Raw genomic sequence first — 13,602 nt, forward strand, 5'->3', positions numbered from 1 at the left:
TTTTCCAAAAAGTCAACATTTTCTGATTGGTCAGTGTTGCTGTGCTAATATATGACTTTAACTTTTCAAAATTAAAGGGGAAATGCTATATGTTCTCAAATCCTAGAAACCACTGTAATAAAGACATTGGCCTGAGTATAAAGCCATAAGAGACTGATCACGGTCTCTCTGGATGTCTGTATGTTTCTCCCATACAAAAAGGGCGGCTGTAGAATTCCTAGGTAGCAATATCATAAGCCACACAGAAAATGACCTGTCTCACCTTTATATTATCTAAATCACAGCCTATTTCCTGCAATACAGGTAGTCCTCAACTTGCAACCATTCATTTAGTGACCATTTGAAGTTACAACAGTACCCCCAAAAAGTGACTTGCTGTATGACCATTTTTCATACTTACGACTGTTGTAGCATCCTGATGGTAATATGACCAAAATTCGGACACTTGGCAACTGATATGTATTTATGACAGTTGCAATAGCCCAGGGTCACGTGTTCCCCTTTTGTGACCTTCTGACAAGCAAAGACAGTGGGGAAGCCAGATTTACTTGATAACCATGTTAGTAACATAACCACCGCAGTGATTCACTTAACAACTGTGGCAAGGAAGGTCCTAAAATTCACTTAACAATTGTCTCGCTGAGCAATTGAAATTTTGGGTTCATTTGTGATCATAAGTCAAGGACTACTTATATTTTATGGCAACTTTCATGGAAGCAGCTTGAAATGGAGTTGGAGAGAAAAGAGAGATACATGATGGGGAAGAACAATTAAAGCAAGGAATCATAACCCTGAGAATACAGCAGGTAGTTGCACAGCCTCTTAATCTGGGAGTGATTTCATATATTATTGAAGAGATGGGAAGCAAACTTGTTAGTAACTGCTAGGGTGTTCAAAGTGATAAGATTCATGAACATGAAAACCCAAAGTGAGAGACACAAATCCTTTCTAGGCATTTTAAGAAAAATACATCCTGTTAACCCTTTAACCTTTAAATATGGAAGATGCTAAATTTGGACTTTTCAGTATTTATTTGTACCAGATTTATAGTAAGGTCTTTTCTTTTCCTATCTCTACTACTTAAGATGCACTAAAGTAAAATCTCTGAAGATCAGTTTTGAGATTTCTTATATATGATTAATTGATTATGTGCCATTATATAATTGTCAATTCTTAATGACCACACATACATTTTCTCTTTGATGATCTACCCCTAACTTCACCTATCAGCTTTTCCTATGGCGCACTCATCCCCACTGTAACTGAGTCCATCCACCTTGCTGCTGGTTCTCTTGTCCTTTTTCTTTCCCCTTTTCACAGCAGTAGAGCCTTCTTCAGAGAGCTAGGCCTTCACCTAATATAAACAGAATAGGATAGTTTGATAGTTTGGGTGTGTATGGTATTTGCAGGAGCTTTCTGCAATAGCAGAATTCAAACAGTCTTCCTAACCAGTTTCTTCAAAGTCCAATTTTTGCTTGCATAGAACACAGGATATAGTGGTTTGATCTTTGTAGTTATAAACACATCATGGTATTTGAATAACTTTCCCAAGACCTTGGAAATATATACTTTACCAAGTTCCAGTCTGCAGTGTCGTATTTTTTGACTGATTGTTCCTTTACTGTTGATGGTTGATTGTAAAAGAGAGAAACTCTCCACCACTTTGATATCTTCATTGTCAGATCTAAGGCTGGCTGTTGTCATTAGTTTGGCCTTTTTTATATTTAATATTAGTCCCATTTCTTACCATTCACCTTGACTTTTATTAGTGGAGCCTTAAGATCCTATGATTGCTTTAGTTTCACAAAGAAGTAGGTGTCAGATTTGATGTGGCTGTTTCACAGCCTTTTCTAAGTCTTTGGAGCATAAGTGTACCTATATGGAAATCTCTTCCGCCAGGAGTACTTTTCTGTGTCAAACTCTGCCTTCAATTGATTGTACAATCTTGCTTGCCTTTAGTTGTCTATTACCAATCACTTTTCTACTGAAAGGAAAAAAACAAAAACAAATTTAGTAACAAAAGTACCTAAAATCTATCCATTTCACTGAAAGACAATATAGATACCCTTATGGAATAGTAACTTTGTTGTAAGTTACCGTTACTTCTATTCTGTAAACAGTAATCGCTGATCTTTCCACAGCAAGTACAAAATTTTCCTTTTTAAAAAACAGACTTTGATGTAAATGGATAAGATATATGACATATGTTTTGTTTGCTCAACTATCATATTAGTACAAAATTACATGGATTCAAGTATGCTGTTTTTGCCTTCCACAATTGTACTAATTCTGCCATAAGCAATTCTATAGTTTGCTTATAAACATCTTTTATAAAAACTGTGATTTCAGTAGTTTGGAATAGTTTAAGCTCAACTCCATTACAGCTTTTGATTCCTTCATAATATAGATGTGAGATGATTAAGTCAGTGTTTCTCGGCAGATCATACATATTTTTGTCTCTTTGCTTTCCTGTTTTCTTGCTGCTGGTATATTTTTCCTATGGTAAGTGTCACCCTGTCACTCTTCTCACATATTTCAGAGCTAATTAAGATAAATGGTGATTATATGTCAGCACTGATTTGCAGGAACAACTACAATTTGGCATCTTTTCCAGTTCAGAGAAGGCTCTTGGTGAAGAAATGATACGGGTTCTTATGTTACATGCATGCAGATCCAGTGGGTAGAATTCTATTTGTAGTAAGTGGGAAGTCAAGGAGAAGTCAAGAGATAAGTGACAACCAATAAAGTGACTTCCGATTAATTGTTTTTTGTTCCAGTAACATCTACAGAGGAATCCAGTTGGCATTCCAACAATCCCTGTCATAAAGGCCCCAAGCAGTAGAGTGTGGGTGAAAGTTATGTGTATTTGTGTTTATTTGTGTTTGTGCGCACTCATGCGTGTTTATTAAGAAAATTTATATGGCCACCCAACTCATTTTCAGTGACTCTGGGCAGCTCACAAAAATAAAATTCCAATACAAAACCCAATAAACACCCACCCGTCTAGCAAGAACGATCAAACCAACCACTTGATGGGCTCCCTGTTACCTTGAGGTCTCTGGCCCATTGGCCAAACCATATCTGCAGGGCCTTTTGAAAGAGTGTCAAAATGCAGGCCAATCTTAATAACGCAGGGATGATGTTCCACAGGAGAGAATCACTACAGAGAAGGCCCTTCTTCTTGCTCCCACCAGACAGACCTCCTTAAGAGAGGGGACCCATAACTGCCTCCCTGCTCTGGTGAGTTGGGTAGATACAACTGGGAAAAGACAGTCCTTCAAATAACCTGGCCCCAGGCCATGTAGGGCTTTAAAGATGACAACCAGCATCTTGAATTGGACCTGGAAACAAATGGGCAGCCAATGTAGCTTCAACACACACAGAGAGAGACACATGTGCATACAATAGATAGGCATAAGCAATTCTGTTATTTTTCTGCTATTTTTATTACTGCAAAATTTCTCAGTTTACTGACTTCAATTTCCCTTTAGTCTCAAAGTTCAAAAATTCAGCAGAAGACTTTGCACAAATTTCCATACACTTTTATATATACGTGTTTTATCCATTCTAGTTCCTCATTATGTACTTGTTTATTAAACATTTTTTTCAAGCCATAGAAAAAGCCTATCTTCCAATGTACACATACATTTCGGACTTTCTTACAGATTGGACAAGTCCAAAATCAATGAATTGCGGTACTTCATACTGTATGACTTCAGAGTTCCTCTGTTTGCAAACTAGTCCAACGACAAAAGAATTAAAATTTCAGAACTGTGCTGACAAAGTCAGCATTTTTTTAAAAAAAGTCATCTACATGATTCATTGTAATTGGATTGTTTCTATATCTTGCAAAACAGAAACAAACTTTCTTTGATCAGGTGGTATAATATCTATGGTACCATAGATATTATAGGAATAGTACAGCAAGAAGAATTTTAAAAACATCTTTGTCCTTCCTGCAAAAATTTTATCAGTCACAACTTTCACCGTTTCAAATGAGCAAAGCAAATGGCCACATTTAGGGCCAAGAATTACTGGTGTTTTGCTCTAACACATCTGGTGGACATCAGGTTGCAGAAAAGTACTTTAAATTAAGCTCTTACTTGGGCTACGAAAGTGCTTTTGGGTAAGTGATGTATATAATTAAATACAACATCTATATTTCTTACAATAGAGATGCAAATATTTGGTGGAGCATGTAGCGCATGCAATTTTGCGTGTCATAATGAAAGGATAGTTTGCTGCTCTAATGTATTTCAGTTAGAAAAGTGGCACTTTAAAGAAATTGGTTTTGCTATACACATGATGTGAAACAATCAATAATGCTTTAGTCTGACAAGCTCTGTCAATATCCATTGTCGCAGTTCAGAAAGTCATTAATGGATAGTTCTTCAAAACCAGTGCACCCAACACATGTCCAGAGCACTGAGATAACACTAGATTAGGTTGGAATCAATCACAGATGGTAAACTCTTGGGTTTAGGATACAATGTTTTATAAATTGTGAAATGAGAGTTCTTTGGAGAATAAACATACAACCATGCTACAATGACATACTTTACTGTTGAAATACTGTACTGTGACCTAATTGCCTTTGACCATTATTCCAGCCTGATTTTTTGCCACAGAATCTTTTTAAAAAGTGACAAACCAGCATTATCTGTATTTTATTATTTGGACCCAATACCAATTCTCTTCACACAAACTTGTTATAATCACCCATCCAAACCCATTTCAAATGAATGCTATCTTGAAACACTCAAGAGTTCACCAGTAGTTTTGGATTTCCTGCAAATATCACAGTGCATTAATAAGATTAAATTGTTCATTTGCTTCATCTGATCAAGCTTGCTTTTTAAATAAAATTTATGTTATGGAATTACAGCCAACACAACATGTGCAATATTACCCTGTAACACATTCCTGTGATTTAGGTCACCAAGAAACACAGTTAGAGGTGTGCAAAACATTTTAAGTTGAACTCTGGATCTCCATCCTGTCTCTACCTGTCTTGCTGGGTAACTAGTTTAATAAGATTCCTTACAAGAAATGAATGTATCTTCATGGGCCTATTGAAGTAGAAACTAGCTATGCTTTGTAGTACTGTAAGTTCTATAGAAGCATCTAGAAAAAGTTAATTTCAGGGCTTTTCTGAGATGGTGGTAGTGGTGGTCAAAAATTGTACATCATAAGTTTTCTTAGAAATATCTGTAAGATATTTTTAAAAATCCACTTTTGCTTTTATATCTCTCCAGATTGCCATACAGAATTTTGCTAGATTTTGCTGAATGTTTGAATGCCTAGCTGATAAATCCAAGTCATGTATCATAATACTCTGACTCCATTAGCATCCTCTTCTAATGTTTCCAAAACTGTTGCAATATTCATTCTGATATTACTATTAGTGTTCTAATCTAAATATGGACTGTTCATATTAGAAGACAACTGGTCATTTGCATTCTTTTAGAGAATCATTGAGGCCACTAGGAGATTTATTTGTGTCATCAGGGTTACCTGCAAATGGGTGTGGAACCTTCTTCAAACTGCTGAAAGGACTATGTTGTAGATTGGAGATATATGATGTTGTATCCTTCCCTCTCTGTTGAGAGAGGGCTGTTCAGTTTTGACATAGATGGCCTCTTTGACCCCTCTTTCAAGCCAGAGGTCCTCTCTGTACAAAATGTGGACTTTGCTGTCTTTGAAAGAGTGGCCTTTGTTTTTTAAATGCAGATGGACTGCTGCATCCTGTCCTGATGGGTTTGTTCTATGTTGTGCCATGCATTTATGAAGTGGTTGTTTTGTTTCCCCAGTGTACAGATCTAAACATGGCTCATGTGCATCTAGAGGCCATCTATGTCAAAATTGAACAGCCCTTTCTCAACAGAGGGGGAGGGATATGACATCATCTATCTCCAGTCTACAACACAGTCCTTTCAGCTGTTCCAAGAAGGCTCCACACCCATATGGACCACTCAGGTGACCCTGACAACACATTAAATCTCCAAGTGGCCTCAACAACTCTCTAAAAGAATGCAAATGACCAGCTGTCTACAAGGTGTATAAATCCTTCCATCCCCCATCATCCAGGCAGAGCTGAAAAAGCTTCTTGGATGAGAAGCAAAACATCTTCAAAGAAAAATAAGAAAGTCCAGTTGCCTCATGAAAAAGCACCTTTGGGATAACTATGACCTGGATAACTAAGAATCTCCATGGACAATCAACCCCATGGATTACTACCCTTTTCTTCTACATGTGGGGACCAATTATACAACAATGAATCTAAAAACAATAAGAAGAGATTGCAAACCACTAGGGAAGAAAATTAAAGAATTAGGGGCTCAAGTGGTGTTTTCATCTATTTTTTTTTGTTGTTGTTGTTAGTTGCATAGTCGTGTCTGACCCATCACGACCCCATGGACAATGTTCCTCCAGGCCTTCCTGTCCTCTACCATCTTCTGGAGTTTTCATCTATACTTCCAACAAAAGGCTAATGTCCAATGAGAGAGCAAAGGATTTTAGAAATGAACCACTGGCTTAAAAACTGGTGTCATCAAGAAAACTTTGGTTTGCATTATCTACATGAAGGGCTACAGGCAATGGATGGAGTGAATCTCACAAGAACTGGAAAGAATATATTTGGAAAACAACTGGCTCATCTTATTAGAAGGGCTTTAAATTAAAATTGACAGGAGATGGGGGGCAATCTTCAAGACCTTTATAACCTGATTCCAAGCAAAACCCACTAGATAACCACAAAGAAGAAGAAGAAGAAGAAGAAGAAGAAGAAGAAGAAGAAGAAGAAGAAGAAGAAGAAGAAGAAGAAGAAGAAGAAGAAGAAGAAGAAGAAGAAGAAGAAGAAGAAGAAACAACACAGTGAAGTAGAGAGTGATGGAAAGAATGAAACACCCCGGATACAAAGTAGAAGATATAAGAAACATACCATAGATCCATAAAGGACTCAAATGCCTATACACAAATGCTCAAAGTTTAGGGAACAAACAGGCTGAACTTGAAATACTAGTACATAAAGGTAAGTATGATATAGTTGCCATTACTGAAACTGGGTGGGATGAAACACATGACTGGAATGTACTGATGGAAGGATACAAACTGTTCAAAAGAAACAGACCTAACAAAAGAGGCGATGGAGTTCCATTATATATAAAATATCATTACATCTTTACAGAAATCCACAAAACCAAGGATGAAAGCCTCCTAGAATCCATACGGGTCAATATAAAAGGAAAAAAGAATAACATTGCTATAGGCGTATACTACAGGTGACCCAACCAAGCAGAAGAAATAGATGAACTCTTTGCTAATCAGTTAGCAAATGTATGTAGGAAACATACCACAGTAATAATGGGAGACTTTAACTACCCTGATATCAACTGGGAGACAAACTCTGCAGTGGAAGATCAAACAGATTCGTAACCTAGTTGACAACTTTGTCATCCAAAAGGTAGAAGATGGAACTAGAGGAAAAGCTATACTAGACCTAATACTTACTAATAGAGAAGAAGTGATAGAGGGAGTTGAAATTGCCAGAACTTTGGGCAAGAGTGACTACATCATATTGGAATTCAATATATAATACAAACACAAACAATAGAACAAAATATAGCTGGTGTCTTAAACTTTAAAAGAGCTTATTTTAATAAACTCAGAGAGAGCCTAAGAAAAATTCCATGAATGAAAATTCTAAAGGGGAAAACAACCCAAGAAGCATGGGAAACTGAAAAATATGATCATAAAAGCCCAGTCCCGCACAATACCACTGAAAAAGAAAAACAAGAAATCCAAGAAGAAACCAGCATGGTTGCACAAAGATCTCTCTGATAAACTGAAAGACAAAAAGGGCAAATGCAAAAAAATGGAAAGAGGGACACACAACTAAGACCTCCAAGGTCCCTTCCAGCTCTATTTTGATTGATTAATATTCCATTTTGGATTATCTTCATGGGGAGGGTGTAGATGAAGAAGCTCCATACTGAAATACTTGGTGGATCTTTACATTGTGGTTATCCTATTATATGGCATCTTGTTAGACTAGATATAAAACAGTAGATATAAAACAGTATAACTGGCTGTTCAGGAGAATTATGAGGTAGGCTCTGCCCAACCAGTTAAATGCTTTGAAATTCATCTTAATTTGCTTCATTTAGATCTGAATATGTGTAAATAGATAAGTATGTATAAAGAGAACATAGCCATTAAACATTGAAGAAATAATTCTGTATAATACCTTTACCCCATCAAGTTTGTAGGCTGGTCAAGAAATGTTGATTTTTTTCACTTTATGCCGTACAGCTGACTTCCTTGGAATTTCTGCATATTATTGCCAAGAGTTGTTTCCATTTGAACCCAGAGGTTTTAAAATAGAACCCATGAACAAAAGAGCCAGCCATTCAGGGACACTAACCTCTGTATTATATGATATATCATCCTAAGAATGCTATCGTTAGAAATGTGGATTTTTATTTTTTTCCCTATGTAATGGATTATTGTCCCATGCTGTGAGTGTTCCAGTAAAAAGTGTCCTTTTATATGTCCTTTGTGATTACTAATGTGCAGAAATATGCGTGGGGTCAGTCCAGTGCTGTGGGAAAATGGACTAGCCCTCTGTTCAAATCAGCAGTGAAATCAGAAGCAAAATATGCTGCGATTATCATAGGCATGTAGTTAAATGTTGTTTCCCTTAATTGGCTATACTGTATTTATTTAGAACGAAAAAATGTGGCACGTTTTTATCCCTAGAGAGCAGCAAAGTAAAAACTTTTTTTGTGTTATTTTGGTTCTTACTTTCAAAGTTATAATATAAGCAGTGTACCTTTGATTTTTCCTTTTTCTAAATAGCCTTCTTGAATTTGCCCCATTTATAAGAATGGGCATATTTGAATAACTTGTTCCATGTTTCTTCCATTAAATACACTTTCTTTTCCTTTTAAATAAGATGTGTAATATGTTGCAAGTTTTGTTTCTAAATCTATTACATCTTGTGTTATTTTTCCTGGCATCACCATTACCCAAAACATAAAGGAAACAGGGTTTTTACACATTGCAATCAAGAATGGTTACAAAAATTTATGGAAAACTCCAGAGGGCTCTGGATAAGATATGCTTCTTGGGTTCATAAAAAATGGATTATTAGATATGCCAATTCTACCTTTTTTTCTTTTTAGTATAATTATCTAGTGTAGAAAAGAATTTTTACATTCTTTTTTTGCTAGTTTAAGACTACAATTTCTCTTAAGCATCTTGGATATGGCAGCTTCATAATGTTCTTTTCCTACTTTTACTCCTTTTGCCAAAGAACTAATATTATCAGTTTAAATGTTTATTAATATGTACATGGAAAAAAGAATATCTCCAGAATAACAGAATAACAGAGTTGGAAGGGACATTAGAGTCCAACCCCCTGCTTAGCCAGGAAACACTATACCATTTCAGACAAATGGCTGTCCAATCTCTTCTTAAAAACCTCCAGTGTTGGAGCACCCACAACGTCTTGAGGCAAGCATTGATTAATTTTTCTAACTGTCAGAAAATTTCTCCTTAGTTCTAACTTGCTTTTCTCCTTGATTAGTTTCCATCATTTGCTTCTTGCTCTGCTTTTAGATGTTTTGGAGAATAGGTTGACCCCCCCACTTCTTTGTGGCAGCCCCTTAGATATTGGAACACTGCTATCGTGTCATTCCTAGTCCTTCTTTTCATTAAACTCATCATACCCAACGGTGTGTATGTGTGTGTGTTTATGTATGTGTGTTATACTATACTTTATATATAAAGGTAGAACTTGTTTCTGCGTAACACATGTATGTACATCAACTTTTATAATTTAGAACTGGAAGTGTTTCTCTTTATTAATGAATATTTCTTTTGTGTAGCCATAATTTGTACAATGAATAATCTATTTCCATTCTTCAATCAGAATAAAGCTGAAACAGACCTAGTCCAACCCCCTGATCAAGCAGAAGACCCTACCATTTCAGATAGGTGGCTGTCCAGTCTTTTCTTAAAAACCTCCAGTGATGAAGCACCTACAATTTCAGAGAGCAAGCTGTTCCACTGGTTAATTGCCCTCATGTTAGGAAGTTTCTCCTTAGTTCCAGGTTGCTTCTCTCCTTCCATCCATTGTTTCTTGTCTTGCCTTCTAGTGCTTGGAAGTTCCTCAAATACTGGAATACTGTAACCCCTAGTTCTTCTTTTCTCTACACTGGCCATATCCAATTCCTGCAACCGTTATTCGTATGTTTTTGTCTCCAGGTCCTTAATCATCTTAATTGCTCTTCTTTGCACTTTTTCCAAAGTCTCAACATCTTTTTTGTAATGTGGTGACCAAAGCTGGATGCAGTATTCTGGGTGTGGTTTTACTTCATGTGATTTTGATTCTATGTCTCTGTTTATATAACCAAATATTGTATTAGCCTTGTTGGCTGTTCCTGCACACTTCTGGTTCATGTTTAAGTGATTGTCCACTTGGATTCCAAGGTCCTTCTCACTGTTACAGTTTTTGAGGCAGGTTTCGCCTAATCTGTACTTTGGTTTTTCCTGCCTAGGTGTAAAACCGTGCTTTTCTCCACCTTCAATTTTATGTTGTTGGATAGGGCCCATTGTTCAAGTCTGTCAAGATCTTTTTGAATCCTGAGCTTTCTTCTGGAGTGTTGGCTATGCCTACCAGCTTAGTGTCATCTGAAAACTTGATGAGTTCCCCTTCTATTCCCTCATCTAAGTCATTTATGAATATATTGAAGAGTACTGGGCCTAAGACGGAACCTTGTGGTACCTCACTGCTTCCTTCCTTTCATGTAGATGTAGTACCATGAAGGACTACTCGTTGAATATGGTTTGTCAGCCAGTTACAAATTCATCTGGTGGTGATGCTGCCTATCTCACATTTTTCTAGTTTACCAAGAAGTAGGTTGTGGTCTACTTTGTTGAATGCCTTGCTGAAGTCTAAGTATACTATGCCCACAGCATTTTGCTGTTCTACTAATTTAGTCACTTTGTCAAAGAATGAAATAAGATTGGTATGGCATGATGTTTTTAACAAACCCATGCCTGCTTTTAATTATAACTTGTTATAATTATAACAAATAGTTTCTAGATGTTCAAAGATCTGTTTTATTATTATTATTATTATTTCCATTATCTTCCAGGTATATTAGGCTGATTGGTCTGTAGTTTCCTAGGTCTGTTTTTTTTCTTGCTTTTTTGAAGGTGGGAACCATATCAGCTCTTTTACAATCTTCTGGTGGTTCACCAATGCTTCAGGATTTTTGAAAGATATGGTGCAATGGTTCTGATATAACATCTGCCAGCTCCTTCATAACTCTGGGATGTAATCTCTCAGGCCCGGTGATTTATATTCATCAAGATCAGACATGTATTGTCTTACTATTTTCTTGCTTATTTTAATTTTTATTTCTAGTCTGTCTTTTACAGTTATGTGTTTGGTAGGTTGAGCTATAGTTTCTTTTTGTGTGAAGACTGATGCAAAGAATGAGTTAAACAGCTTTGCTTTCTCTCTACTGCTTGTTACTTTCTTGCCATCTTCTCTTAAGTGGACCTACTGTTTTCTTGACTTTTTCTTGTTATCTGACTTTTGTTGCATGTCTTTGTGCGTTCTGAGCCTTTGCTTTTCTGACTTCATCTTTGCAGATTTGGGTTATCTGCTGATATTCTGCTGTGGTTATGTGTCCCTCATTCTTGACTCTTTCTTAGTTATGTGTCCCTCATTCTTGATAAATAATCTCAGGTCTCTCCCAAAACTGCAACAGTGTCAGTCCACTGTTTCAGTTGTCTAGGAAATCATGAACAGCACATTTTAATTTGAAATGGAAGACTGAATGTGCTAGAGTTATGAACTTTGGGGATGAAATCAAAATTTATTGGTAGCTGTCCAATAATTCGAACCATTGTTGATAGAATTCTCAGCTCACAATGTTTATCTATAATCATATTAATCAGATCATACCACATACTGAATAAAGATATAGGCAAAATTTCCACACATTTCCAACAAAGCTTTCTGTGTTAAAAAATAATAACACCATTTATAGTGCTTATTTTGTACTTCAGTTTTCAGGCTGAGCTACAGCAAGTCTGATACAAATGACAGAAGCCAAGTTAAAAATAGATTGAAGAAGTTTATCATTCGAAGACCTTCTCTGAAAACTTTGCAAGAAAAGGGAATCATTAAAGGTGTGTTGTTCTCTTAAATGATTTTACTTCTGATGGATCGGTTGATGTTTCTTCTTTTCTTAAACTATTCATCTTACTTATATCATTTTGTTTATGCTGAACCTCAAAGAAACATTTTAGTTTTTTACAGAAATCATCTAATGATCTATTCCCAAATGTGTAAGGAGATACTGTCAAAGATAAATCAGGGTAAGAGCATCAAAACCCTGCCCCACAAAGTCTCAAACCTTATGGAAATTGAGAAAAATGCACAAAGCTATCAGTTATGGACTTTACTGTATGTGTATTGTGTGTGTGTTCTAAGGGCTTCAAAGGTCCTCTAGAAATTAAGAAAAATAGGATTTTGAAGTGAGGCATGTGCTCAGGAAGCAATACTGTTAATATCAGAGGTGACCCTAGTATGCAAATTGTCAGCATTCATATTAGTGATAATGATTTTGCAAAAAATCTCAGAGTTTCAGGGCAGTTTAATTTCCACTTATCAGAAAAATTTTCACTCCAGTCTGAACAGAGTAGGCATAGGATACGATCTTGTTTTTCAGAGCTATATTGTCCAACTAAATTGCTTGAACAGATCTAGTTATGTGTTAGTTTTTTATGTAGTTGGAGAAAAATATTAGTATGCAAGTTAGCTTGACTTCCCAACTAAACATGATGGGTGTTGACGTGTATATTTATTACATGTGTGTGCAACAAAGCTTTTACATTAGCTTCCTTGAGCAGGGCAGCTGGTAGTTATTGAAGGAAAAAGTCTTCAGAAATGGATTTCTTCCAGCTAGTTTATAGGAGGGTACATGTGGTTTATGTACACATATTGAGCGTGATCCAAAGCTTAATGTGCTTAATGGTACACAAAGGACATCCAATAAACAGAGGGTTTTTTATCCTTTTATGGACTTTACAATAGTAGGAAAAATCTTTATATGTGTATAACATACCGCTTCATGGAAATACATACATGGTTTCTACACTCCCTGAGTTTATGTGAACTTTCTCTTCCACATGATGGAACTGCTCAAATGGAAAAACTTAGTTTATGGCTGAAATGATGGCTGTGTAGAAAATATTTCTTATTGTTTCTTATTTATGGACATGTTTGGTATTGTGGAAGTCTTTGACTATGTGAGCAAGGTTTATTTTTATCTCATGTTAAAAAACCTTGCCCGTAACATTTGCCCAGTTACCAGTGAGTATATGTTTAAACCAAGACTGATCATGTAAATTAGGTAGTTAAAGGCTCTTTGGCACCAGCTGTGCACAGCCATAGTATACTGGATGTTTTGGTTGTGTTCCAGCAATTTTGAACTAATGGAAGGGTTTCATCCACTGCAAATGAGGGCAGCTCCACAGAGGAAAGAAAATAGAAAGATCCAAGAAACAGTAAAGATGGATATTCAT

At 36.3% G+C, this 13,602-nt stretch overlaps 1 protein-coding gene across 1 annotated transcript in view; it reads left to right on the forward strand.

Moving 5' to 3' along the window:
- The window catches only part of ARHGAP15 (Rho GTPase activating protein 15), a 485,392-nt gene that overhangs the window by 262,742 nt on the left and 209,048 nt on the right, over window positions 1-13,602 (forward strand). Inside the window, exon 9 of the mRNA XM_081336568.1 lies at window positions 12,082-12,204. Within this exon, the coding sequence (XP_081192694.1) occupies window positions 12,082-12,204 (123 nt within the window). The remainder of the gene's footprint in view (window positions 1-12,081; window positions 12,205-13,602) is intronic.

Source organism: Vipera berus (genome assembly GCF_964194415.1).
Source record: "Vipera berus genome assembly, chromosome: 1".
NCBI classification, from domain to species: Eukaryota; Metazoa; Chordata; class Lepidosauria; order Squamata; family Viperidae; genus Vipera; species Vipera berus.